Raw genomic sequence first — 25,515 nt, forward strand, 5'->3', positions numbered from 1 at the left:
CTGGCTAGCCCCCGACCTCATTGGCCCTTTAAGGTTACCTCCACTGTATGATTGGATAAAGGCCTAGCCGAGGGGGGCGGGATTTCGAGGCAGTTCCGGATAATCTATTAGTCAATGCCTAAGGCGGCGGGACAGATGAGGGCAGATGTGAGATCCCATTGGTTGAAGGCTCAGCGGAGAGGCGGGACTGCTTCCTGATTGGGGAAAGGGAGAGCTCTACCCGAGGCGACGGCCCGCCGCGGGGTCCGCGCTCCGCCGCGGTGCCCGGCCCCGAGCTGCTGCGCCGTGCCCGGTGGTCCTGGTGATCTGGCCCCCGGCGACCCGATCGGCCCCGACTCGCGACTCCAGGTGCTTCGCGCTGAGATCCGGGGCCCTGGCGGCGCGGTCTGTGTCCCCTGGATGAGTTGGGGGTCCCTGGGTGGTTTGGGGTGTTCATAGGAGATCTCTCGGGTTCTTTTAGGAGAGGAAGAGCGGGTTTTAACTCAGAACTGGATTCTGGGGTGACACTTGGGAGTCACTAGAGGTGAGGACTTGAGGTGCTAGGGCTGAAAGTTGGGGGGGGGGAGAATCTCGGAGGTAGCGAGAGCCTGAGGTTGTTTCTGTGTATTGGGACTTGAACTCGGGGCCTGGGTGCCAAGGCTGACAGCTCCAGAACGGCTTTATGTTGGCTAATTGGAAATGGCCTGGGCTGTCTTTGAACCCAGATCCTCAGATCTCAGCTTCCTGAGTAGCTAGGATTACAGTCGTGAGCCTGTTCAGGGAGCTTGGAATTTTTATTTATTTAAGCCATGCTAAGGATGGCCTCAGCTCCTGGCCTGGCCAACGCTCTGCCCCCTGAGCCACGCCCCCCAGTCCAGAGTCTGAGATCCTGATTGGAGTATTGGAGGGACTTCCCACCCCCTCCCCACCCCCATTCCTGGGTTGCTTCCCCTTGATCTCTGCCGGATTGGCAGTGACCTGGCCCCTAGACTCGGGGCTTGAAGGGCAAAGGGCAAAGGTAAAGCTTTGAGTCACCGGTGCCACTTTCTCCAGGGCTGCAAGATGGAAGATGGCGGGGACTCAGGAGGTCTGATTAAGGTGATCCATGTACTGGTCTTGTCAGGTGCCTGGGGCATGCAAATGTGGGTGACCTTCGCCTCAGGTAGGGACCCGCAGCCTAACCATCCTGGGCATTGGGAGTGGGAAGGGCCCTCCATAAGCGTCCTAACCTCTGGTGCCCTGCCTCCCAGGCTTCCTGCTCTTCCGAAACCTTCCTCGACATACCTTCGGCCTCGTGCAAAGCAAGCTCTTCCCTTTCTATTTTTACATCTCCATGGGCTGTGCCTTCACCAATCTTTGCATCTTGGCTCCTCAACGTGCCTGGATTCAGCTTACATTCTGGGAGGCCAGCCAGGTACGTGGGCTTGAGTGCCGCCGTTCCCCACACACCTAATCCCCAAGACCCCACCTAGAGTGACAAGTTTTCTAGGAAAACAAAAGGGGGGATGGGGGTTCATTGCAGATAGAGCACTGGGTGTCTTTGTGGGTATCTGAGGCGTGCACAGCCTTCACAACTGTCCCTGGCAGCCTAGTGTATTCCAGAAGATCTCCACTGGCTTTTACTTCCTCTGCTCCCTGTCATTGGGTTCACTCCAGGCTGTGGTGACTCAGCGGAGCTGGGGCACTGACCTCGGTTCATTGTTTAAAAACCAGCCTGACTGGGAATTTACACTTCTCTATCCGCTCCCCAACCCTCGCCACACATTTGCTAAGCCACAAGGCAAGACACTATCTACCTCTGTCTCTCAAATTTCTCAACCCTGCCTTACTTACTATATTCCTCAGGTGTGGGCGGGTGATTCCTGACAGGTGTTTCAAGAATAATCTCTCAGAGCCCGGCATGGTAGTGCATGTCTGTAATCCAGCACTTAAAGGAGGAGGATCCTAAGTCTGAAACCAGCCTGTGTTCCTAGTGAGATCCTGTTAAAAACAAAACAAAACAAGGGCTGGCTTCCCAGGGCTGGCCCAGTGGTAGAGTGCTTGCCTTGCATGCATAAGGCCCTGGGTTTGATTCCTCAGCACCACATAAGCAGAAAAAGCCGGAAGTGGTGCTGTGGCTCAAGTGGTAGAGCATTAGCCTTGAGCTAAAGAGCTGTGGAACAGTGGCCACGTCTAGAGTTCAAGCCCCATCAAACAAAACAAAAAACAAAAAAATAAAGCAAAACTGGTGCCTGTTGCATGCTACTCAGGAGGCTAAGATCCAAAGGATCACAGTTCTAAACTAGCCAGGCCAGGAAAGTCCCTGAGACTCCATCCACAAAATAACCAGCAAAGGGCTGGGAAGGTGGCTCAGTGGTAGAGCGCTTGCCTTGCATGCATGAGGCCCTGGGTTCGATTGTTCAGCACCACATAAGCAAAAAGAAAAAAGCCGGAAGTGGCACTGTAAGAGCGCTAGCCTTGAGCTGAAGAGCTGAGGGACAGAGCCCAGGCCCAGAGCTCAGGCCCCACGACCAGACCCCCCCCCCCCAAAAAAAAAATAACTAGTAAAAAGCAAGTCTAGAAGAGTGGTAGAGGACCAGCCTTGTAAGCACTCTGAGCAAGGGTGAGGCCCTGAGTTCAAATCCTGGCAGTGGTAATATATACACATATATAAATAATATGTGTGTGTGTGTGTGTCACAGACAGTAGAGGTAATGGGTCTCACAGGCATTTTATTGACTTTCTGTTGAGTCTCATCTCCTGGGGTTTGGGCCACAGAGAAAAGAAATGAGCCCTATCTTGGAGACCCCTGGTTTAGGGGAACAAAAGAACAATTAGAATTCTTTTTGTTGTTGTTGGTGGTGGTGGTCATGGGCTTGAACTCTGGGCCTGGGCGCTGTCCCTCAGCTCTTCAGCTCAAGGCTAGCGCTCTACCACCTGAGCCACAGCACCACTTCCGGCTTTTTCGGCTTATGTGGTGCTGAGGAATCGAACCCAGGGCCTCATGCATGCAAGGCAAGTGCTCTACCATTGAGCCACCTTCCCAGGCTAGTAATTAGAATTCTGTAGCTTAATTTCTGGTCATCTTAAATAACCTCGATTTGGGGGAACAGTGGACGAGAAACAAGACCCTGTCCACAAACCTGGTAACAGAGGAGTCTCAGGAGTGTGGGGGTAATATAGGAAAGAGAACCTTCCCTTAGGAACCCCTGGTGTTGGGGAACACTGTGAGCATTGAGAAGGGACCCCTCCCGGAGCCCCATCCTGCCTCCCGGCCTGGTGAGTACCTTCACCTCTGCCATCCCCCCATCAGCTCGGCCTACTACTCCTGAGCCTCACGCTGGCCACCGTCAATGCCCGCTGGCTGGAGCCCCACACCACGACCGCCATGTGGGCCCTGCAGGCCATGGAAAAGGAGCGGGGCCTGGGCGGGGAGGTACCCGGCAGCCACCAGGGCCCCGACCCCTACCGCCAGCTGCGAGAGAAGGACCCCAAGTACAGTGCCCTCCGCAAGAAATTCTTCCACTATCACGGCCTGTCTACTCTCTGCAACCTGGGCTGCCTGGTGAGCAACGGGCTGTGCCTGGCCGGCCTGGCCCTGGGCCTCAGGAGCCTGTAGCATGGGCCCTGTGTGTAAATAAATGCTTCTTTCAAAATGACTGGTAGTTTCTCTGCCCCTCTCTCCATTACCGGGAAGGGGTGGGGGGCATGTGTGCATAGGCATACATGGCCTGTTTCCCCCATTCCCACGGCCTAAGGATTTGGGGTGTTAGCTATTGCAGCTCCTAAGTGTCTCCTCTGTGGTGCCTGTGATTATTACTATTGTTGTTATTGTGATGAGGATGGTGTGTGTGTGTGTGTGTGTGTGTGTGTGTGTGTGTGTGTGTCCTCGTCCTGGAGCTTGAATTCAGTACCTGGGCGCCGTCCCTTAACTTTTCCACTCTCCCACTTGATTCAGAGCTCCATCCACTTCTGGCATTTTCCTGGTTTAATTGGAAATCAGAATTTCTCGGATTTGTCCGCCCTGGCTGGCTTTGAACCGCGATCCTCAGATCTCAGTCTCCTGAGTTGCAGAGATGACAGGCGGGAGCCACTGGCGCGGGTCCCTTGGGTTTTTTTTGTTTTTGTTTTTCCTTTTTCAGTCGTGGGCCCTGAACCCCGGGCCTGGGCGCTGTCCCTCAGCTCTTCAGCTCAAGGCGAGCGCTCTACCACTTGAGCCACAGCACCACTTCCGGCTTTTTATGGTCGTTTATTCGTTTATATCTCACGGACTTTCCTGCCCGGGCTGGCTTTGAACCGCGATCCTCGGATCTCAGCCTCCTGAGTAGCAGGGATGACACCAGCGCCCGGCCCCTTGGGTTCCTTACTGCAGAAGAAGTTCTAATACCCAGAGAGATTCAGCAACGAGTCCAAATTCACAAGACTGCCAAGTGATGGAGCTGGGATTCGAACCCCACTCCCCAGTCCCCCTGCCAGCCTATGGTCATTTTCTACCCTCGGTTAAGGAAGGAGGTGTCAGTTGTCAGGTTGTCCGGGGCGGGTTGGCTGGGTCTGCGCCCGCAGCGTCCGGCCCCGCCCACCCGCGCTCCGCAGGCGCAGCCCCGCCCACCACCGCGCAGGCCCCGCCCACCAACGGCCTCTGGCTCCGCCCTCCACCGCGCAGGCCCCGCCCGCCCGCGGCCGCCGGCCCCTTCCCCACAATCCCCGCCCCCAACGCACCTCCAGCAGCGCCCACTTGCTATCGCTGACCACACCCTCGGGACCCGCCCATCCGCACCCTTCAGCCCCGCCCCAGTTAGGCCCCGCCCACCGCGGCCTGCTGGCCCCGCCCCTCGCCGTCGCAGGCCCCGGCCCCTCCCTCGCCGTCTGGGCGGAGCCCGCGCGGGATCCGGGTGGCTGCCGACGGCGCGGTGGTGGCGACTGCGGGGCCGGGGTCGCGGCCGGGGTCAGGCCGCAGCAACTAGGGAGGCGGACACCTGCGGGCAGCGTCCGGGATAAGAGGTGATCCCCTGCGCAGGAGCGCACCCGCTTCCCCTTGCGCGTGCCTGCCGGTCCGGAGGCGGGAGGGGGTCGGGGCAGGGCCTGGGGACCAGGGCGAGGCTGCGGGGGCCGCGGGCCCCGCGCCCGCACCCCGCTGGGCTCCCCGGGCCCGGGCCGCGGGCGCGGGCGCGGGGCTGATCCCCGGCCGGGGACCCGCGGGCGGTCCATATGGTGATGGGGGAGGCGGCCGGCGCCCCAAGCCCACGGAGAAGGGGGCCGGGTCCGAGGGCCCCGGACCCCTACCTGGTGCCCGGCGGAGGGAGGTGGGGCGGGGCCGGGCCCACAGCCTGGCGGCCCTGCCCCTCCTCAGACTCGTTCTCCGGGAACTCGGGGTGGGGCTGGCTGGGTCCTGGCTGAAAAAAAAAAAAAAAAGAAAACGCCCGGTGGTCATTGAGAAACAGCTCGGCGGGGTGCCCGCCTCTCCTCCAGTTCCGGAAGCTGCGGTAGACAGCTGGGGGAAACTGAGGCCTGGGGCCGGACCCAGAGCTGAGCCTCCTCCCCGCCTACCCCCCCCCCAAACATACTGGGTGTTTGCAAATGCTTGCAAGTTGGTTATGGGTCCCAAAGCAGAGTCTTGGGGGCGGGCGGGCGAAGGGGAACAGGACCGCCAGGGTGGTGGTCGTGGAGGTGGGGGGCCTGAGATAATTAGACGCCTGGGACCCTGTTTTTTTGGCCTTGGAGAAATGGATCTCCTGCCTTCCTGGGTTGAGTCTGAGTTTGAGTCAGCCTCTCAGAAGAGGGAGAAAATTCCAGCCCCTTTGACAAATAGAAAATAGCAAGTACTTGCAAGCAGAGCCGGGGATTTACAAATGTTCTGTCTAGGGAAGTCAGGGAAAGGGTTAAACTGGGCTTGGAAGGGGGGGGCGGGCAGGCACCCCAGTAGCCAATACCTGCCAAAGTCAACATCCATGCCCAGGAAAAGGGGGGGGGATCTGTCCAGCTGGCAGGTGGCTCTGGTCTTCCAGATCATACCTGGGCTATACCAGCTGCCTACCTGAGAGCAAAGTCCACACGCGTGGTGCAGCCTGTGCGCCCCCTGCCCTAGCCTTGAATTTCTGAGCAGTGGTTATACCCTGGGTATCAATACGAACTCTCTAGAAAGCATGTGGGAAGCCTTCCTCCCACCCCTTTGTCTTATTCACCGCTGTGTCCTTGCCAGGAACAGCCCCTGGCACAGACAGGCTGGGTGTGTTCATTGAATGAATAAAGAAACTCATTTGGGCCAGGTGCTGCTGGTTGGAATCTCTGATCCTAGCTACTCAGGAGGCTGAGATCTGAGGATCCTGATTCAAAGCCAGTGTGGGCAGACAAAGCTGTGAGATTCTGATTTCCAGCTGACCAGCAAAAAAAAAAAAGAGACTGGAGGTGAGGCTCAAGTGGTAGAGGGCCAGCCAGCAGGAAAAGTCAAGGGAGAAGGCGAAGCTTTGAGTTTGAGCCTCAAGCCAGGCTCTGGTGGCTCATGCCTGTCATCCTAGCTACTCAGGAGGCTAAGTTCTGAGGATCCCAGTTCAAAGCCAGCCTAGGCAGGAAAGTCTGTGAGACTCCTATCTGCAATGAACCACCAGAAAACCAGAAGTGATGCTGTGACTCAAGTGGTAGAGCGCTAGCCTTGAGCTGAAGAGCTAAGGGACATCATCCAGGCCCAGAGTTCAAGCCTAACAACTGACAAAAAAAAAAAAGAGTTTGGAGCCTCAGTACTAGTGTACACACACACACACACACACACACACACACACACACACACCTACCTCATTTTCACACACACACACACACACACACACACACCTACCTCATTTTAGGCTCCCAACCAATGAAGTTTGTTTTTTTTTAATCAGTTGTGCCTCTTAAACTCAGGACTTAGATGTCCCGAACCTCTTCTTGCTCAAGGCTAGTGCTCTACCATTTGAGCCACAGCACCACTTCTGTTTGTTTGTTTTATTTTTGTTGGTCGTGGGGCCTGAGCTCTAGGCCTGGGCGCTGTCCCTCATCTCTTCAGCTCAAGGTGAGGGCTCTACCACTTGAGCCAAAACACCACTTCCGGCTTTTTGTGCTTATGGGGTGTTGAGGAATCGAACCCAGGGCCTCATGCATGCCAGGCAAGCACTATTCCACTGAGCCACCTTCCCAGCCCCACTTCCTGTTTTTGAATGGTTAATTGGAGATAAGAATCTCATGGGGGACTTTTCTCCCGGGCTGGCTTTGAACCGCCATCCTCAGATCTCAGCCCCCCTGAGTAGCTAAAACTACAGGTGTGAGCCACTCCTGCTTGGCCATCCAATGGTCAGGCATCCCGTTTTCTAAAAGAGGATATTGAGAGCCAATCAGTGAGAACAGCACAACGCCAGGTGATTTGGATCTCCACCTGGCAGAGCCAGGATTTGAACCCAGGCCAGGTAGATCCACCGAACCTGCCACTGGTGTCTGATTGCGCCCTTCAGGGCTGCGGGCGGCTGCAGCTGCGGATCCCCCAGGTCTCCGCGCGATGGCGTCGGCCGGAGACCCCCCTGCGGGCCCCCGGGACGCTGCCGACCAGAACTTCGACTACATGTTCAAGCTGCTGCTCATCGGGAACAGCAGCGTGGGCAAGACGTCCTTCCTGTTCCGCTACGCCGACGACTCCTTCACCCCGGCCTTCGTCAGCACCGTGGGCATCGACTTCAAGGTCAAGACCGTCTACCGCCATGACAAGAGGATCAAGCTGCAGATCTGGGTGGGCCGGGGCTGCTGCGCAGGGGTTGGTGGGAGGGGCAGGTGGGAGGGGGAGGGGGGTCGCATGTCCCCCGGGAGAGGTGACCCAATGGAGGGGCTGAAGAGGAAAGTGGCATCTCCGGCCAGGGCACAGCCCCTTAGATGCCCTCGCCCTTCCTCTGTCCGGTCTGCAGAGCCCCCCACCCCCACCCCAGCTCCTGGCAACGGTTGTCATGGTAACAGTGGAATGAAGATGGAGCCCTCCTAACCCAGCTCCATCCGCGTGGCCACTAAGTGGTCCCTGGAAGCAAGGTCAAGGGGAGGGGGCAGTGTCATGCCTCCCCCCTCAGACTGGGGCATGAGAACAGGTCTGTACCACCCCCATCAGACAGGGCCATGCCTCCATCAGACTGGGCATGTCAGGCCAGTGCCTCCCCCAGCAGACTGGGGCATGAGGGCAGGTCTGTGCCTTCTCCATCAGACTGACACATGACAGGTCCCTGCCTCCCCCATCAGACTGGGCATGAGGACAGGCGTGTGCCCCCCCCATCAGACAGGTGTGAGGGTAGGGACCAGGTGGGCCGCAGCCGGCTGACCGCTGCTCCCGCAGGACACGGCGGGCCAGGAGCGCTACCGCACCATCACCACGGCCTACTACCGCGGCGCCATGGGCTTCCTGCTCATGTACGACATCGCCAACCAGGACTCGTTCACCGCCGTGCAGGACTGGTGAGGCCGGGCGCCCCGCTGACCCCCGCCCCGGGCCTTCCCGGGCCCCAGCCCCTGGCTCACGGCCCTCCCCTCCACAGGGCCACGCAGATCAAGACCTACTCGTGGGACAACGCGCAGGTCCTCCTCGTGGGGAACAAGTGCGACCTGGAGGAGGAGCGCGTGGTCCCAGCCGAGGACGGCCACCGGCTGGCCGCCGACCTGGGTCAGTGCACAGCCCCGCCCCGCCTCCGGGCCCAGAGCCAACCCCAGCACCCGGCTCCACTTCGGGGGACCCGCCCACAAACACTCCTGGAACCCCAGATCATTACAATGGAAGCTGATTTTTCTCTTTTTTGTTGTTGTTGATGGTGGTGGGGCTTGAACTCCGGGCCTGGGCGCTGTCCCTCAGTTCTTCAGCTCAAGGCGAGCACTCTACCACTTGAGCCACAGCGCCACTTCCGGCTTTTCTTTTTGCTTATGTGGTGCTGAGGAATCGAACCCAGGGCCTCATGCCTGCAAGGCAAGCGCTCTACCACTTGAGCCACAGCACCACTTCCAGGTTTCTGGAGGTTTATTGCAGATAGGAATCTCACAGACTTTCTCCCCAGGCTGACTTTGAACTGAGATCCTCAGATCTCAGCCTCCTGAAGCTGATTTTTCAGTTCATTATCTCCTTCATTCCTTCCTCCCTTTCTTCCTTCTTTCCTTTCTTCCTCCCTTTCTTCCTTCTTTCCTTTCTTCCTTTCTTTCTTTTCCATTCTTCTCTTCCTTTCTTCCTTTCTTCCTTTCCTTCTTTCTTTCTTTCCTTCTTTCTTTCCTTCCTTCTTTCTTTCTTTCTTTCTTTCTTTCTTTCTTTCTTTCTTTCTTTCTTTCTTTCTTTCTTTCTTTTCTTTCTTCTTTTTCCAGTCCTAGGGCTTGAACTCAGGGCCTGGGCACTGCCCCTGGTCATCTTTTGCTCCAGGCTGGCGCTCTATCACTTGAACCACAACGCTGCTTCTTTTTCTAAATGGCTCATTGGAGATTAGAGTCTCATGCACTTCTGCCTGGGCTGGCTTCGAACCATGATCCTCAGATCTCAACCTCTTTTTTTCTTTTTTTTTTTTTGCGGGTCATGGGCCTGAACTCTGGGCCTGGACACTGTCCCTCAGCTCTTCAGCTTAAGGCTAGCGCTCTACCACTTGAGCCACAGCTCCACTTCCAGCTTTTTCTGTTTATGTGGTGCTGAGGAATCAAACCCAGGGCCTCATGCATGCGAGGCAAGCGCTCTACCACTGAGCCACCTTCCCAGCCCCTCTGTAAGATACTCATCTCCAATAAACCACCAGAAAGCCAGAAGTGGTGCTGTGGGTGAAAGTGGTAGAGTGGTAGCCGTGAGGGCAAAAGCTCAGGGACAGCGCCCAGGCCCTGAGTTCAAGGCCCACGACTAATAACAACAAAAGTAGCATTGAAGTTCGCCCGGGCTCGGAGGCCTCTCCCACCCCGGGAGGGTGCCTCATGCGTACCCCACGGTTTGCCCTTGCAGGTTTCGAGTTCTTTGAAGCCAGTGCCAAGGAGAACATCAACGTGAAGCAGGTGTTCGAGCGCCTGGTTGACATCATTTGTGACAAGATGAACGAGTCTCTGGAGCCCACCTCGAGTCCCGGCAGCAATGGGAAAGGCCCGGCCCTGGGGGACGCCCCACCGCCCCAGCCCAGCAGCTGCAGCTGTTAGGGGTGATCACCCCCGCCCCAAATCAACCTTCTCCTGCAGGACAATGACTGAGGCACGAGCCACGGGGGCTGGCTCCAAGCTCAGAGCACCCCCTTCCCTCCTGCCCGCACCCCCTCCGCCCCCCGCGTGCTCCCCTTCGCTTCTAGAGCCACGAACCTCAGGACAGCTGGGCCTGGGGTCCTGGCTGTGCGCCAACTTGCTGCTTCCGTGGCATTCTCGTGGCTGGCCGTGGGCAACGTGTCCTACCACGCGTCCAGCGGTGTCACCCGTGCCTTCCACTTCCGCCCGGCCACCCCCGGCACCCAGCCCGGTGTTTACAAGCTGCCTGAGGCTGGGCGCTGGTGATGGCTCCCGCCTGTCATCCTAGCAACTCAGGAGGCTGAGATCTGAGGATCCCAGCTGGAGGCCAGCCTGAGCAGAAAGACCACGAGACTAATGAGCCACCAGAGAACCGGAAGTGGCGCTGTGGCTCACGTGGTTAGAGCACTTGCCTTGAGCACAAAGAGGCTCAGGGACGGCGCCCAGGCCCTGAGTTCAAGCCCCACAAGGGACAGAAAACAAAGCTGCCTGAAGTTGGGGTGTCTTGTCCAAGTTCACGTTCGGGGAGGTGGCGATCACCTGTTTTTCTCGGGTTCCCTCAGCCTGGTCTTCAGCCGGCTCTGTGAGTCGCCTGGATGCCATGGTTCCAAGCTGGGGTGATGATTGGGGTTCCCCCATTAGAGCCCCCCACCCTGCTCACAGAATGCTTGTGCAACACGGCCCCCCTCAAGTCCAGCTGCTGTATGGAGCCATACCCTGGCATGGGGTCCCCAAAGTGCCTTGGTCCCCCCCACCCCTCCACCCCGCAATCTTTCACCCACTGCACCTCTGATGCTGAGACATTCTAGAACATTCCGTGTCTTTTTTTAGGGCTTGAACTCAGGGTCTTGTGCTCTCTTGCTTGGCTTTTTCCACTCAAGGCCGGTGCTCTACCACTTGAGCTACAGCTCTCCTTCTAGCTTTTTGCTGGTTGGGGGTGAGTTTCACACACTTTTCTATCCTGGGTAGGCTTCTAATTGCAATCCTTAGATCTCAGCCTCCTGAGTCGCTGGGATTCTAAGTGTGCCCAGCTTTCTAGAACATTCTGGCCACGGCAGATGGGGCTGAGAATTACCCAGCTCTTAATATTCCCACTGAAGACTGTCTGACCGGAGACCAGGGCTTCCCTCCTTATCTGACCGGTTGTATTTTAAGCAAGATCTTTACAAATCTCAACATCCTGCGCAAAAAGGAAATTGACCAATGTCCACACAGCCCAGGCTGGCTTCTGTCTGTGTGCGTGTGCACGCGCGCATGTGTGTGATACTGGGGTTGAGCTCCAGGCTATACACATGCCAGGCAGGAGATCTACCATTTGAGCCACATTCCCAGGCCTCTTGCTTTTGCTTAAGCTTTCTTTTTTTTCCCCAATATGGGATCTCTCCTCCCCCACCCCCTGCCTGGTTGAGTCTGGACTGTGTTCCTCCTATTTGTGTTTCCTTTGTAGCTGGGATGGTAGGTATATGCCACAGTGCCCAGCCCTTCATTGATTAAGATGGAGTCATCCTGCAGATTCAGTGTCCTCAGCTTCCTCCCTAGGGATATGTGTGAATCACAGGGTCTGATTCAAGTTCTAATTTGTTTTGTGGGAGTTCTGTTTACCCTTTATCAGTGGACCTACGGATATCTTCCAAGAGAAGCTGATTTGTATATGCCAATACATCATTTGGAGTGCAAGTGAAGCATTTTGTTGTTGCTTTAACATTGTCAAAGGCATTTAAGAAAAGATGCTTGGGGTGGGGAACAGGTGCCCATGACTCACACTGTAATCCTAGCTACTTAGGAGGCTGAGGTCTGAGGATCATGGTTTGAGGCTGGTTGGGTTAAAAATGTCCTCAAGACTCACTTTCCAAAATTAACTAACCAAAAATGCCAGGCTAGAGATATGGCTCAAGTGTGAGATCCTGAATTCAAATTCCACTACTGACAAAAAAAAAATTACCTGTTTTGGGGTTCTCTGAAGAGAACTCAAGGTGAACCAATGTCCTTGAAAATCATGGGGTATGGGTGCTGTTTATGGGCAGAAATTAAACCAAAGACCACGAGAAACCTCTGTCTTCCTCCTTCCCTCCCTCTGCCTTTCTTCCCTCCTTCCCTTTCTTGCTTTCTCTGGGGATCATCTTCTGTCTTTCCCCCTTCACGTGAAGAACCTGGCAGTGGAGCTGTAATTGTGCTACAGCCTCTCCCTGGCATTCCCCAAATCTACCCAGGCCGCCATGTCCATCCTCAACCAACTCTCCTGGGCACCAGTCCCTTTCCATCCAGTGAGGATGGATGTGCACTTTGTTCCACACAAGAAAAAGAATAAAATCCCAAGAGGCTCGAACACAATTTGTTCTTTGATTTGCCGGGGTGAGCTGCGGCTGGAGGCGGCTGAGAGGAGGGCCAATGGCCATCTGTGGCGCGCAGCGTTTTCTTCAGGCTGGAAGGCGCACTAGCTCTTTGAAGGTTTTTTTGGGACACCTAGGGGATTTGTAAAGCTGACTTGTAGGTGTGTCCCTGAGGGCGTTTCTAGAGATGATTGACTTGTGGGACAGCACATGGTGCTGGAAGACGACCTGCCCTGATTGTCACTGGCATCATCCAATAAGCTGAAAGCATGGATGGAGCAAAGGTAGGAGAAAGTTCATCAGCACAAGCTCCCTCTCTGCTTCCTGACCACCATGAGGTCTGCAGCCTCCTCTTTCTCCAGTCCACCATGGATGCAAACCTCCGAATGTGAGCGGGAATAAACTTACTTTTGTTTTTCTAGGGTGTTGTTAAAAGGGATTCAGTTTAATTTAAAGAAAGGTGAAGCCGGGTGCCTGTGGCTCATGCCTGTAATCCTAGCTACTCAGGAGGCTGAGATCTGAGGATCGCGGTTCAAAGCCAGCCCGGGCAGGAGAGTCCGTGAGACTATGATCTCCAATAGACCACTAGAAAACCGGAAGTGGCACTGTGGCTCAAGTGGTAGAGTACTTGCCTTAAGCTGAAGAGCTGAGGGACTGCCCAGGCCCAGAGTTCAAGCCCCACAACCGACCAAAAAAAGAAAAAAAGGTGAGTCATTATAGCAAATGTTAACTTGACAGGGAGGGGTTTGTGGGGCCCACAGACTTTGTGGCTGAGTCAGACCTAGTAGGATTAAAGAAGGGTTGTATATGTTTCCCAGAGTGAAGGTGCTGGAAACAATTCCCCCAGGTCATACTGAATGGCACTTGGAGGTTGGGGCTTGGGGAGCACGTTTGTGTTAGGCAAAATATTGAGGGTGGGGGCTTGTGTGAAGAGAGAATCGAGTCCCTCAATCTTACTTGGTCTCTTTATACAAAGCCGTATGTAGCTTTGGGAATCTAGAGGGTCCCACGCACAAGAAGAACCTTGGCAGGTCTGGTAGAGCTTGAAACTCTCAGCCTTCCAGATCAGAAACTAAAGCTTCTTTGTGTGTATCCTGGTAGCGGGGCTTGAACTTGTGATCTGGGTGTAGTCCCTTAGCTTTTTCATTCAAGGTTGGTGCTCTAGCACTTGAGCCTCAGCAGTTCAACTTCCTGGGTTTTTGTTGTTGTTTTGCTGATCAGGCAGAGATAATAGTCTCATGGACTTTACTGCCCAAGGTCAGCTTTGAAGTTGGATCCTCAGATCTCAGCCTTCTGGGTAGCTAGGATTAGAGATGTGAGCCACCAGTGTCCAATCAAATCTTCTTTTTTTCTGGTCCTGAGGCTTGAACTCAGGTCTTGAACTCTGTCCCTGAGCCTCTTAGTGCTCTATCACTTGAGCCACACGACTACTTCCAGCTTTTTCTGAGTAGTTTATTGGAAATAAGAGTGTCACAGACCTCTCTCTGGACTGGCTCTAAACCACAATCCTCCGCTCTCAGCTCCCTGAATAGCTAGGATGACAAACATGAGCCCCTGGTGCCCAGTGCAAACCTCTTTATAAATAACCGGCCTCAGATTTTTCATGATAGGAACAAAAACAGACTTGCACACTGTCCTGCTCAAGGTATTCCAAACTAAAACCATTGCCAGCTGAGGTATAAAAGAAAACCAAAGAAGCCGGGCGCCAGTGGCTCACGCCTGTCATCCTAGCTACTCAGGAGGCTGAGATCGGAGGATCGCAGTTCAAAGCCAGTCCAGACAGGAAAGTCCGTGAGACTTTTATCTCCTATTAACCACCAGGAAAAAGGAAGTGACGCTGTGGCTCAAGTGGTAGAGCACTCACCTTGAGCTGAAGAGCTGAGGGACAGCGCCCAGGCCCAGAGTTCAAGCTCCATGATCAAAAGAAAAGAAAAATAAAACCAAAGAGACAGGAATGAAGGTGGACAGTGGCTTCTTGGATTTCTTTTTAAATTATTATTACTCTCCAAAAGCAGTGAGTGTCCCAGAGAAATAAAAAGTGGGCTCCGTGCCCAGCAGCCTGGTGGACTCGGGTGTCCCATGCTCTCCAGGCCTCACTGTCAGCCCAGCTTGATGAACAGCAGCAAAGTGGCAAGAATTCCTGGCAGCTGCAATGCGAAAAGAACAGAACACTGCGCCATCACTGGAAACTTCCAAACTAAAATCAAAGTGGAGTTCACAGGGTAGTGGGGGAGACACCCTGGAGTAGAAAGTGGAGGTCTGAATTTTCCAGATGGCTAGAGGTCTGTCTGGGCCAAGTTAGAACCGCTTTGGTCCTGTGAACAGTGATTCCAGGGAAAAGGATGGAGATTTTGTATGTATAATACAAATAGCTGTTCCTGCCTAACCCTAAAGGACTACATTTCCCAGAATCCTCTGTTCTCTGACCGCCTATTAGATTGCCCAATAGGAAGGCCTTTGCCCTTGGACTTCCTGGAAGGTTTGTCCAATAGGAAGTACCAAGAGGAAATATGGTCAGGTGGGAGAGCCGAGCCTGGAGCCTTTGTTCATTGGTTTATATTCCTTCTCTCCTCCCCTCCCCACCACTTAGCCTCTCATTGATGTTCTGCTTAATGGTTCATTATTGCTAGGGGAAATGGTAAAGGCTCCAACTATTATCATTAAAATGTCTAGCCTCTCTTTTTATTATACTTATTTGGAAGCTCTTTTTAGGTGCAAAGGTTTCTATTTTTATATTACACTTATTTACATTTTACACTTGTACATATAGATCATACATTTGGAATCCAGTATGTTTCCTTATGAAGTGATCCTTTTATAAAATGTCCTTTGTCTGCCTATAATCGTTTGTCTATAAAAACAAATGTCTTCTTTTCTTTTGTCATGGGATTTGAACTCAGGGCCTGGGTGCTATCCCCGAGCTCTTTTGCTCAAAGCTCTCCCACTGCTGGGCGCCAATGACTCGCGCCTGTCATCCTAGCTACTCAGGAGGCTGAGATCTCCAGAATTGAGGTTCAAAGACAGTCAGGCAGAAAAGGGCTAGAAACTCCATTTTGCAAAATGACTGGCGAAGCCAGGCTCTGTTGGTTCACGCCTGTAATCCTAGCTACTCAGGAGGCTGAGATCTGAGGTTCACAGTTCCAAGCCAGCTTGGGCAGGAAAGTCTATGAAACTCATCTCCAATAAACCACCAGAAAACCAGAAGTGGTGCTGTGGCTCAAGTGGTAGAGCGCTCACCTTGAGCTAAAGAGCTGAGGGACAGTGCCCAGGCCTAGAGGTCAAGCCCCACGACCAACAACAACAAAAAAAAAGATTGGCAAAAAGCTGAGCTGGAGGCATGGTTCAAGAGGGAGAGCACCAGCCTAGGGAGTTGGGAGACTCTTTGAGGTCAAGCCCCAGTACCAGCAACAACAAGCAAAACCTCAGAGGCTGGGTCTTACCTGGATCATGGCTGCCCCCACAGAGACCCCACTCAGGGTTAGGCTGTGAGTCCTGGTTATTTTGAGGAGTTTGGAGAAGCATCCCTGAGAATATAAATGTGAAAGCAAGCAGAGGAAGGCAGTTAGATGCTCAGCAAAGCTAGGGCTCCATGAAGCCCAGCCTTGGGGCCACCCCAAAACCCTCTCTGATTCAGAGGGAAGAGGATGTGTTCCAAAGACCAGACTCCTCCTCTTCTTCTTTGTCAGTCGTGGGGCTTGAACTCTGGGCCTGGGCACTGTCCCTCAGCTCTTCAGCTCAAGGCAAGTGCTCTACCACTTGAACTACAGTGCCACTTCTGGTTTTTGGTGGTTCATTGGAGATAAGAGTCTCATGGATTTATCTTTGTCTGGGCTGGCTTTGAACAGCGAACCTCAGATCTCAGCCTCCTGAGTAGCTAGGATGACAGGCGGGAGCCACCAACGCCCAACTAGCTTGCATCATTTATACCTGACAGAATCTCATTCTCAGATCTGTCTTCTAAGAAAATGGAAAGGGAAACCCTAACTCCTCTTGGCAGTTTGGATCTAGAATGTTCCCCAGAGGCTCATGGATTAAAGGCTTAGCTTGCCAGCTCAGTGCTATGGTAAAGCCTTTAAGAAACAGGGCTCAACTGGGTGTTGGTGGCTCACACCTGTTGTCATAGTTACTCTGGAAGCTGAGATCTAGAGAATCAAGGTCCAAGGCCAGCCAGGTAGAAAGGTCCAGGAACTCTAGCTCTAGAATTACCAACTACGGCTGGGAAGGTGGCTCAGTGGTAGAGCGCTTGCCTCACATGCATGAGGCCCTGGGTTCGATTCCTCAGCACCACATAAGCAGAAAAAGCCAGAAGTGGCACCATGGCTCAAATGGTAGAGGGCTAGCCTTGAGCAAAAGCAGCTCAGGGACAGCACCTAGGCCCTGAGTTCAAGCCCCAAGACTGGCAAAAAAAACATGCTGGAAGAATGACTCAAGTGGCAGAGTGCCAGCGGAGCTAATAAGCTCAAAAAGCATGAGACCCTGAGTTCAATCCCTGGTACCAACACACACACACACACACACACACACACACACACACACACACACACACACACACACACACACACACACAGGTAGGAGTTACTTGGAAGACTTAGGTCTTCCAAGGCATGAAGGGATGGATGCATACTCTACGCTTGAAGAGGGAAGATTGTGTTCTCTTCCTGTCTCTCCTTCATCCCTTGTCCATGAACTGAGGTGTTTCCTCCCCCATGTGCCCCCCAACATTATTGCTACCTTGCCACCGCCTTCCAAAATGACCATGCCAACCAACTATGAAACCTCTGAAAACTACAAGGCCAAAGAAACCTTTCTGCTTTTTAAATCCATTACCTCAGGTAATATGCTACAGTCACAGAAAACTAACTGACACAACCAACGGAGCTACACTTACCGGAAGGAACCAAACACTGAATGAGAGTTAATTTTTGTCTCCCCTTTGCTAGGATCTCCACCAATAAGTAACTGGTTTTAAGTCCACAGGGGGGGAGGGGGGGCAACACACAACCAAATCCTGAATTACCTCGTGGTGGATGACTTCCATGGATACATTTTGCCCATCACAAGTTGGAGTGCCTAGGGATTTACAGCAGCCCCTGGGGTAAGCGTGGCCGGTTGTCATTTGAAAGGAAGAGCCAGAGAAATCGGTGTAGTTATTTACCCCACAGCACTTTAGCTGTGGGAAGAAAAACAAGAGATGAAAGTCTTCTTTTCAAGTAATTACATGCAGTAGAAAACCACAATCCCCGTAGCTACAATCCAGAGCAATTCTAATATTCCTATCATGGCCCAGAACCTTCCATGGCTCTTCATCTGATCAGGATAAAAGGTAAACTCTAAGGTGCTGGTGTCTCATGCCTGTCATCAGTTATTCAGGATGCTGAGAGCTAAGGACGGAGGTCACTTAATCCAGTCACTGGTTTCTTTAGTTTTTGCTTTTGTTTTTTGTCAGTCATAGGACTTGAACTCAGGGCCTGAGTACTCTCCATGAGCTTTTGTGATCAAAGTTAGCACTCTACCACTTGAGGCATGGCTCTACTTCCAGATTTTTGGGTAATTAACTGGAGACAAAAGTCTCAGAATTAGCCAGGCGCTGGTGGCTCACGCCTGCAATCCTAGCTACTCAGGAGGCTGAGATCTGAGGATGGAGGTACAAAGCCAGCCCGGGCAGGAAAGACAGCAAGACTCTTATCTCCAATAAACCACCAGAAAACAGGAAGTGTCACAGTGGTTCAAGTGGTAGAGCGCTAGCCTTGAGCTGAGGGACAGCACCCAGGCCCAGAGCTGAAGCCCTACAATGAACAACAACAACAACAACAACAAAGTCTCAGTTTTCCTGCCTGGACTGGCTATGAACTGTGATCCTCAGATCTCAGCCTCCTGAATTGCACGAATTTCAAGTATGAGCTACTATGCACAGCTACTACTCCTAGCTTATTGACTGTGATAGAGGGTCTTAGTAACTTCTGCCCAGGTTTCTTGGAAACCTGATACCACCAAACACGCCCAGCAGAAATGGCTGAGATGGTCAGTCTCCTGTGGTATCTATTTGACTCCAATTTCCTGAAAAAGCCACACTCACCTTCTCCATGACCAAGTTCCACTGTGCTGAGAAGTCATCTGGCTCGTTGTAACCTTTATAATTCTTCCTCAAGGTGGCAAAGTTGTGCTCCAAGGCCACATCTCGAACCTTCCAGAACAAACCAGAAACAGAAGAGATGAACACAAGACAGCCAAGGAGGACCCAAAGTTTTTTGTTTGCGCTTCCTTTGCTCTCCTTCCCCTCAGTTCAGGGTCTGTGCTAGAAAGCGGTGTCTTCAGGCTGCCAGATCACCCGCCCCAGTGGGGGAACACAAAAGGGGGGAGTTGCCATCAAGTGCATCTGGTCCTCCCCATCACTGACGAACCAACTTGACTCATCTGCTCTTTTTGAATCGCCCACAAGCCGGGTACACCTACGATTTGGCTGGAACTGGATTAAAGAATTGAGTAGAGAGCCTGGTGAGGCGGTGCACGCCTGGAATACCAGCTCTTGAGAGGGTGAGGCAGGAAGATTGGGTTTCAGGTTTGACAGGGTCCCTTAGTAAGCAGTTCAAGGCCAGCCTGGTCTGGCTAAGTAGCAAGATCTTGTCTCAAAAAGAGGAGAGGAGGGGAGGGGAGGGGAGGAAGGACGGGGGGAGGGAGGGACGGAGGGAGGGAGGGAGAGAGGGAGGGAGGGAAGTATACAGGATATTTCCGTTTCTATTTTTTCATGCAGCAGCACGCGGCTGAAAGCGCCCAGGGGAGGAGAGCGCGGCGTCTCCCTCCCACCTTTTTCTCTCGGCCCAAAAAAGTTCCTCCCACTTCACACTTGTCCCTGCTTCTGTTTCCTGTGTCCCCACCGAGGCCCTGACGCGAGTCCAAGCTGAGTGTGGTTGCATTAGTTCCCTGATCTGCAGCCGTGCGCATCGTCCCTGCAGGGGCGCGTGGAGAGCGGGTGCCCGCGGGTAACTGAGGTGCGCGCTCCACCCAGGACCTTGGACTGCTCAGCCTGGGGGCGTGGCTCAGCGCCGGGGGCGTGGCTCTGCCATAGGGGCGTGGCTCTGTCCTGGGAATGTGGCTCAACATAGGGGTGAGACTCAGCGCTGGGGGCGTGGCTCTGTGGTGAGGCACGGCTTGGAGGTGGGGGCGTGGCTAACGTCTGCAGAGGAGGCTCCACGGGCAGGGGTGGGGCTCCACTCAAGGGACGTGGCTCCGTGGTAGGGTGTGGCTCCATCCTGGGCGGGGCTTAGTGGTGGGGCGGGGCTCAGTCCTGGGAATCTGACTCTGAGGTAGGGGCGTGGCTCAACAGAAAAGATAGCTCAGCCGCTTTGGCGTGTTGCAGTGGTGGGGGCGTGGCTTCTCCGTGGGGGCGTGGCTCTGTGATTGGGACAGGGCTCAGGCCTGGGGGCGTGGCTCCTCGGTATTGGGCATGGCTCCGTGGTGGGGGCGTGGCTTCCACGGAGGTGCAGGTGGGAAGTGTGATGTGATTTCATGCAGCACCTTACTTACAATTGGGAAGAAGGCCAGGATCACGGAGGTGGCTGTGATCTCCACGATGAGGACGGTCACCATGAACAAGAAACACTGCAAGACAGGGGGTCGTGGCCCTGCAGGGCTGGCTGCTACCCATGCATCCCCACCCCATCGCCCTTGTACAATGTCAAAGAACTCAGGCCGGGTGCTGGTGCTCTGTCATTCTAGCTACTCAGGAGGCTGGGATCTGAGGATCGTGGCTCAAAGCCAGCCCAGGCAGGAAAGTCTGTGAGACTTTTTTTTTTTTCCAGGCAGAAAAAGAGTATTGGAGGGAGAGTAAACTGTGGGCCTGCAAGAAATGGAGGTATGTGGAGACAGAGGAGAAAGAAGAAGAGAAAGAGCCTTATCTCCAAAGAACCACCAGAAAACCAGAAGTGGCGCTGTGGCTCAAAGTGGTAGAGTGCTCATCTTGAGGGGAAAAAGCTCAGGGGTAGCACCAAGGCCCTGAGTTCAAACCCCACGACCACCACCACCAACAACAACAAAAAGAACTCATATCTGGAGCCAGCCATTTTTATTCCTCCCGTTACTTCCTTGAATGTTAAGAGGCCACGCGTGGGACACTTGGGGGAGTTGCTAGCTGGACCCCCATTTGGGGAGGCTTAAAAGGAGACCTTAAAGAGTTCTGGGGCAGGGGCTGGGAAGATGGCTCAGTGGTATAGTGCTTGCCTCGCATGCATGAGGCCCTGGGTTCAATTCCTCAGGACCCTTTAAGCAGAAAAAGCCGGGAGTGGCGCTGTGGCTCAAGTGGTAGAGCACTGGCCTTGAGGAGAAGAGCTGAAGGACAGGGCCCAGGCCCAGAGTTCAGGCCCCATGACCAGGGGGGAAAAAAAAAAAAAAGCAAATGAAGGGGCTGAGAATGTGGCTTAGTGATAGAGTGCTTACTTAGCATACATGAAGCCCTGGGTTCAATTCCCTAGTACCATTTAAAAAGAAAAGGCTGGAAGTGGCGCTGTGGCTCAAATGGTCTTGAGCAAAAGTAGTTCAGGGACAAGCCAGGCGCTGGTGGCTCACACCTGTAATCCTAGCTACTCAGGAGGCTGAGATCTGAGGATCGCGGTTCAAAGCCAGCCCAGGCAGGAAAGTCCATAAGACTCTCCTCTCCAATGAACCACCAGAAAACAGGAAGTGGCGCTGTGGCTCAAGTGGTAGAGCGCTCGCCTTGAGCTGAAGAGCTGAGGGACAGCGCCCAGGCCCAGAGTTCAAGCCCCAAACAAAAAAATCTAAGCAAATGAAAGCCAGGTGCTGGGGGCTCATGCCTGGAATCCTGGCTACTCAGGCTTGGGCAGAAAAGTCTATGATCTTATTTCCAATTTACCACTTACAAACTGGAAGTAGTACTGTGGCTCAAACTGGTAGATTGCTAGACTTGAGCAAAAAAGCTCAAGGACAGCACCCAGTCCCTGAGTTCAAGCCCCGCAACCAACAAAAATAAAAAGCAAATGAGCTGGGTACCTGTGGGCCAAGACTACTCAGGCTAAAATCTGAGAATAAAGGTTCCAAAGCCAGGCAGGGCAGAAAAAGTCAGGAGACACTTATCTCCAGTTAATCACAATAAAAAAAGGGGGGGGGGAGTGGAGCTGTGGCCCAAGTAGTAGAGTGTTAGCCTTGAGCACAGAGCTCAGTGGGTGGCTGGGAAGGTGGCTCAGTGGTAGAGTGCTTGCCTTGCATGCATGAGGCCCTGGGTTCGATTCCTCAGTATCACATAAGCAGAAAAAGCTGGAAGTGGCGCTGTGGCTCAAGTGGTAGAGTGTAAACCTTGAGCTGAAGAGCTGAGGCTCAGCACCCAGGCCCAGAGTTCAAGCCCCACAACTGACCCAAAAAATAAAATAAAATAAAGAAAATGAAGGTGAGTGGGTTAGTCCCTGCCTATAATCCTAGCTCCTCAGGAGGCTGAGATCTGAAGATCATGGGCCAAAGCCAGCCCAGGCAGCAGTATTGGTGACACTAAAGAGAAATTAAACTTCAAATCAGCTCAGACAACATTCTGAGAGGCCTGTGAAAGCTGAGATGAAAGTCAGGCATCTGTGGCTCATGCATGTCACCCTAGCTACTCAGGAGCCTGAGTAGCTGAGGATCACGGTTCAGAGCCAACCCAGGCAGGAAAGTCCAATAAAAACCACTAGACAACCGGAAATGATGCTGTGGCTCAAGCGGTAGAGTGCTCACCTTGAGCTGAAGAGCACAGGGACAGCGCCCAAGCCCAGAGTTCAAGCCCCATGACCTACCCCCCCCTCAAAAAAAGAAAGCAAGATTCACTGTTCAAGCATATATATATATATATATATATATACATATAATAACATATATATATATATATATAAATGCATGGAGTGAAAGGCTTTGTGCATGTGTTTGTCAGTGGTACGTCTTGGACTCAGGGCTTGGGCACTGAAACTTTTTCCACTCAGGCTGTCACTCTACCACTCAAACCACATTACTTCTCTGGCTTTTTGCTGGCTAATCAGAGCTAAGAGCCTCACAGACTTTCCTGCCCAGGCTGGCTTTGAACCGCGATCCTCAGAGCTCAGCCTCTAAAGTAGCTGGGATTACAGGCGTGAGCACTGGCACGCTGCAAAAAGTACTTCCTGCTTATTTTTCATTATTATTATTGTTACAATATTTTTGGCACTTCTGCGGTTGGAACTCAGGGGGCTTGGGCTTGCTAGAGCAGGTGCTTTACCACTTGAACCACGACCCCAGCCTGAACGTGTTCTGTCATATAAGCCACAAAGGGGAGGAGGGCGGGGGAGCAGGGGGAGGGTTGTGGTTCTGGGTGCAGATCCAACTTACAAACAAGAGAGTGCCTCGGCTTTCTTTCGTGGCTCCGTACCAGCCGGCCAGGGCGAGCGGGATGATCACGCACCCCAGGACCAGGAAGAGGTAACCAAAGTGGAGGAGGTATGCACAGGACAGCCCCAGGACTGCGGTCATGGACGCCCGGCCATACTTCACACCCAGGCCCAGGGCAATGAGGATGACACCTGACGCCTGCACACCACAAGTCAGAGAGGAGGAAAAGCCATAGTTAAGGGCTCCACAGAACATTCCCCAGGCCAGCCGCTGGTGGCTCGCGCCTGTCATCCGTGCTACCCAAGGAGGCTGAGATCTGAGGATCATGGTTCAAAGCCAGCCCTGGCAGGAAACTCTGATCTCCAATGAACCCCCAGAACACCGGAAGTGGCGCTGTGGCTCAAGCGGCCTGGGGTTCGCATCTCTTGAACCAGAGATCTACACACAGTTCCGGGCCCTGCCGCTAGGGGTCAGGGCTGAGCTGGCCGCTCTGTTCCCAGCATGCTCCACTCCCGCCAGCCTTGCCCGGCTTGTTTTGGGGGATGTGGGGGGGGGGGGGGACATCTCAGATCCCCATGGGATCTCCCTGCTGGCTGCGCAGGAAGGGCAGAGACCCACCGAGGGTTAGGGTGCTGACACACTTACAGCCACCACACCGTTGAAGCACGATATTAGTTTCTTCAGCGAGGAGTAGGGCGTGTGGGTTTCCGTCATGTTTGTCAGATGGGGGGGTCTTGGAGGTTTAAGTCAGCATCTTCCCACACAGCTGGGCTACTGCTGGCCAGGTTTGTTTGCTGTTGGAGGTCTTGGGGAGGGGGTGAATGAAGTTGGCTGGCTCCTCCCCCTTTGTCTCCTGGCTGCTTGATTGGTTTCCTGGTCTGCTTCCCCCCCACCCTCCTTTAGGGCTGGCCCAACAGGTGCCAGCCTCAGCCCCAAGCCTTTATCACATCACAATCGGATGGCACAGCAAAGCGCTGCTGGTGCCCTGGGAAACAGGTGTCCGTCCCCCCTCCGCCCTTCCCACTGTCACCTTCTCACGGGCGGGGGGGAGTCCTGATCATTGGTGTCATTGACACAAACTATGAAAGGACAGGGACCTGGGATGCCCTGTGCTGTGTCCCCAAAACCTGGCCAGTAGCCTCTGAAGGAACACGAGGTAGAATGCAGGAATCAAGAGGCTCCAGCCCAGCCCGCTGACAGTTGTGCCTCTGGGCCTAGGACTGGGCTGACAAAAGATCGTTTGAAAATAAGAACCCAGCTCACGTCTGTTATCCTAGCTACTCAGGAGGCTGAGATCTGAGGATCATGGTTCAAAGCCAGCCCGGGCAGGAAAGACCGTGAGCCTCATCTCCAATAAACCACCAGAAAACTGGAAGTGGCGCTGTGGCTCAAGTGGTAGAGCGCTCGCCTTGAGCTGAAGAGCTGAGGGACAGCGCCCAGGCCCAGAGTTCAAGCCCCACGACCGACAAAAATCAAAACAAACAAAAAAAAAGGACTCTGGGAGTGATGACTGGCCCCGCCTCTCATAAGCCCCGCCCCTCGTAACCCCGCCCCTGTTGGGCACTGAGAGAAGCCACGCCCACCACCCTCCCTTAGGCAATCCGACCTATGGATCGCATCTCCAGGGCAGCCGCACCCCTCCTAGGCCCCTCCCACCCCGAAGCACCGCCCCTTCGTCGAAACAGGTACCGCCCCTCCCCGCAGCGCTTCCCTCCGCTTCATTGCTAAGCAACGACTCCGATCCGGTCCTCGCGCTCCCCCTCTGGTGGCAGGCAGCAGAACTGCGGCCCTGTGCTGCAGCTGGCGCGCAGCTGGGGCACATCTGGAGATGTGGGAGCTCTCGCTCACACACACACACACACACACACACACACACACACACACACGGCAGCACTTCCCCTCGAACACACGCAGATGTGTCCTGGTCCCTACAGATGTCGCCTGGCCGGTCAGCGTGAGGAAATGAAGCAGACAGCCCAGACCGCCCCGCACCCACGCGGCTGATGGGAGACAGATGGTGCAGAAATCCCACCATCACAAACGCCAGGGAGAATGTTCCACAAAAACGCGTGCAGAAAGAAAAGCAGTGTCGTCGGGCGCGGTGGCGCACGCCTGTCATCCTAGTTACTCAGGAGGCTGAGAGCTGAGGATCACGGTTCAAGGCCAGCCCTGGCAGGAAAGTCCGGGAGACTCTGATCTCCAATAAATCACCAGAAAACCGGAAGTGGTGCTGAGGCTCAAGAGGTAGAGCACCAGCCTTGAACAAAAAAGCTAAGAGACAGCAACTAGGCTTTGAGTTCAAGCCCCAAGACTGTCACACACATATTCAAATTGCTGCTATTTGTTTGGTTTTGCTCTGTGTGTGTGCATGTTTGTGCACACATACGTCCATGCTGGGGTTTGAACTCAGGGCCTGGGTACTGAGCTTTTCTGTTCAAATTTGATGCTCAATCATTTCAGCCACAGGTCTACTTCCAGCTTTTTGGTGGTTAGTTGCCCAGGCTGGCTTTGAACTTACGCCTTAACCTCCTGAGTGCCAACATGCCTGTCTACAGCTCCCATGTTTGAACCAACTTCGTTTCTTCTCCATCATTTTCCTCCTCTTATAATGTGAATTCCCCAAGCAGCCTTCCATTTCCCAGCAAGCCTCACAGGCTTG

General features: G+C 53.9%; 3 protein-coding genes across 6 annotated transcripts; 2 read left to right on the forward strand and 1 right to left on the reverse strand.

The window, feature by feature from the left end:
* The first annotated feature begins 27 nt into the window (after nt 1-27).
* Tmem205 (transmembrane protein 205) lies at nt 28-3,617 on the forward strand. Of its 3 annotated transcripts, none has more exons than XM_070002222.1 (4): nt 28-384; nt 1,033-1,141; nt 1,230-1,393; nt 3,272-3,617. In XM_070002222.1, exons 2-4 carry the CDS (start codon nt 1,042-1,044, stop codon nt 3,575-3,577), a joined length of 570 nt encoding a protein of 189 aa, XP_069858323.1. In that variant the 5' UTR covers nt 28-384; nt 1,033-1,041; the 3' UTR covers nt 3,578-3,617. The 3 variants fall into 3 exon arrangements, with proteins under 3 accessions (XP_069858323.1, XP_069858321.1, XP_069858324.1); XM_070002220.1 differs by having other exon boundaries at nt 28-348; XM_070002223.1 differs by lacking the exon at nt 28-384 and adding an exon at nt 461-523.
* A 1,229-nt stretch (nt 3,618-4,846) lies between these two features.
* Nucleotides 4,847-11,862, forward strand: Rab3d (RAB3D, member RAS oncogene family). Of its 2 annotated transcripts, none has more exons than XM_070002225.1 (5): nt 4,847-4,959; nt 7,368-7,708; nt 8,297-8,415; nt 8,496-8,620; nt 9,920-11,862. In XM_070002225.1, the coding sequence occupies exons 2-5, from the start codon at nt 7,481-7,483 to the stop codon at nt 10,105-10,107; spliced, it is 660 nt and encodes a 219-aa protein (XP_069858326.1). In that variant the 5' UTR covers nt 4,847-4,959; nt 7,368-7,480; the 3' UTR covers nt 10,108-11,862. The 2 variants fall into 2 exon arrangements, with proteins under 2 accessions (XP_069858326.1, XP_069858325.1); XM_070002224.1 differs by having other exon boundaries at nt 7,437-7,708.
* A 2,608-nt stretch (nt 11,863-14,470) lies between these two features.
* Nucleotides 14,471-23,787, reverse strand: Tspan16 (tetraspanin 16). Its single transcript, XM_070001839.1, has 7 exons — nt 23,502-23,787; nt 22,857-23,054; nt 20,040-20,114; nt 18,592-18,699; nt 17,533-17,685; nt 15,956-16,039; nt 14,471-14,662 (listed from the first exon to the last, which is right to left on the reverse strand). The coding sequence occupies exons 1-7, from the start codon at nt 23,568-23,570 to the stop codon at nt 14,615-14,617; spliced, it is 735 nt and encodes a 244-aa protein (XP_069857940.1). The 5' UTR covers nt 23,571-23,787; the 3' UTR covers nt 14,471-14,614.
* Between the last annotated feature and the right edge of the window lie 1,728 nt (nt 23,788-25,515).

This window comes from Dipodomys merriami, unplaced genomic scaffold (genome assembly GCF_024711535.1).
Source record: "Dipodomys merriami isolate MVZ:Mamm:240054 unplaced genomic scaffold, mDipMer1.0.p SCAF_6, whole genome shotgun sequence".
NCBI lineage: Eukaryota > Metazoa > Chordata > Mammalia > Rodentia > Heteromyidae > Dipodomys > Dipodomys merriami.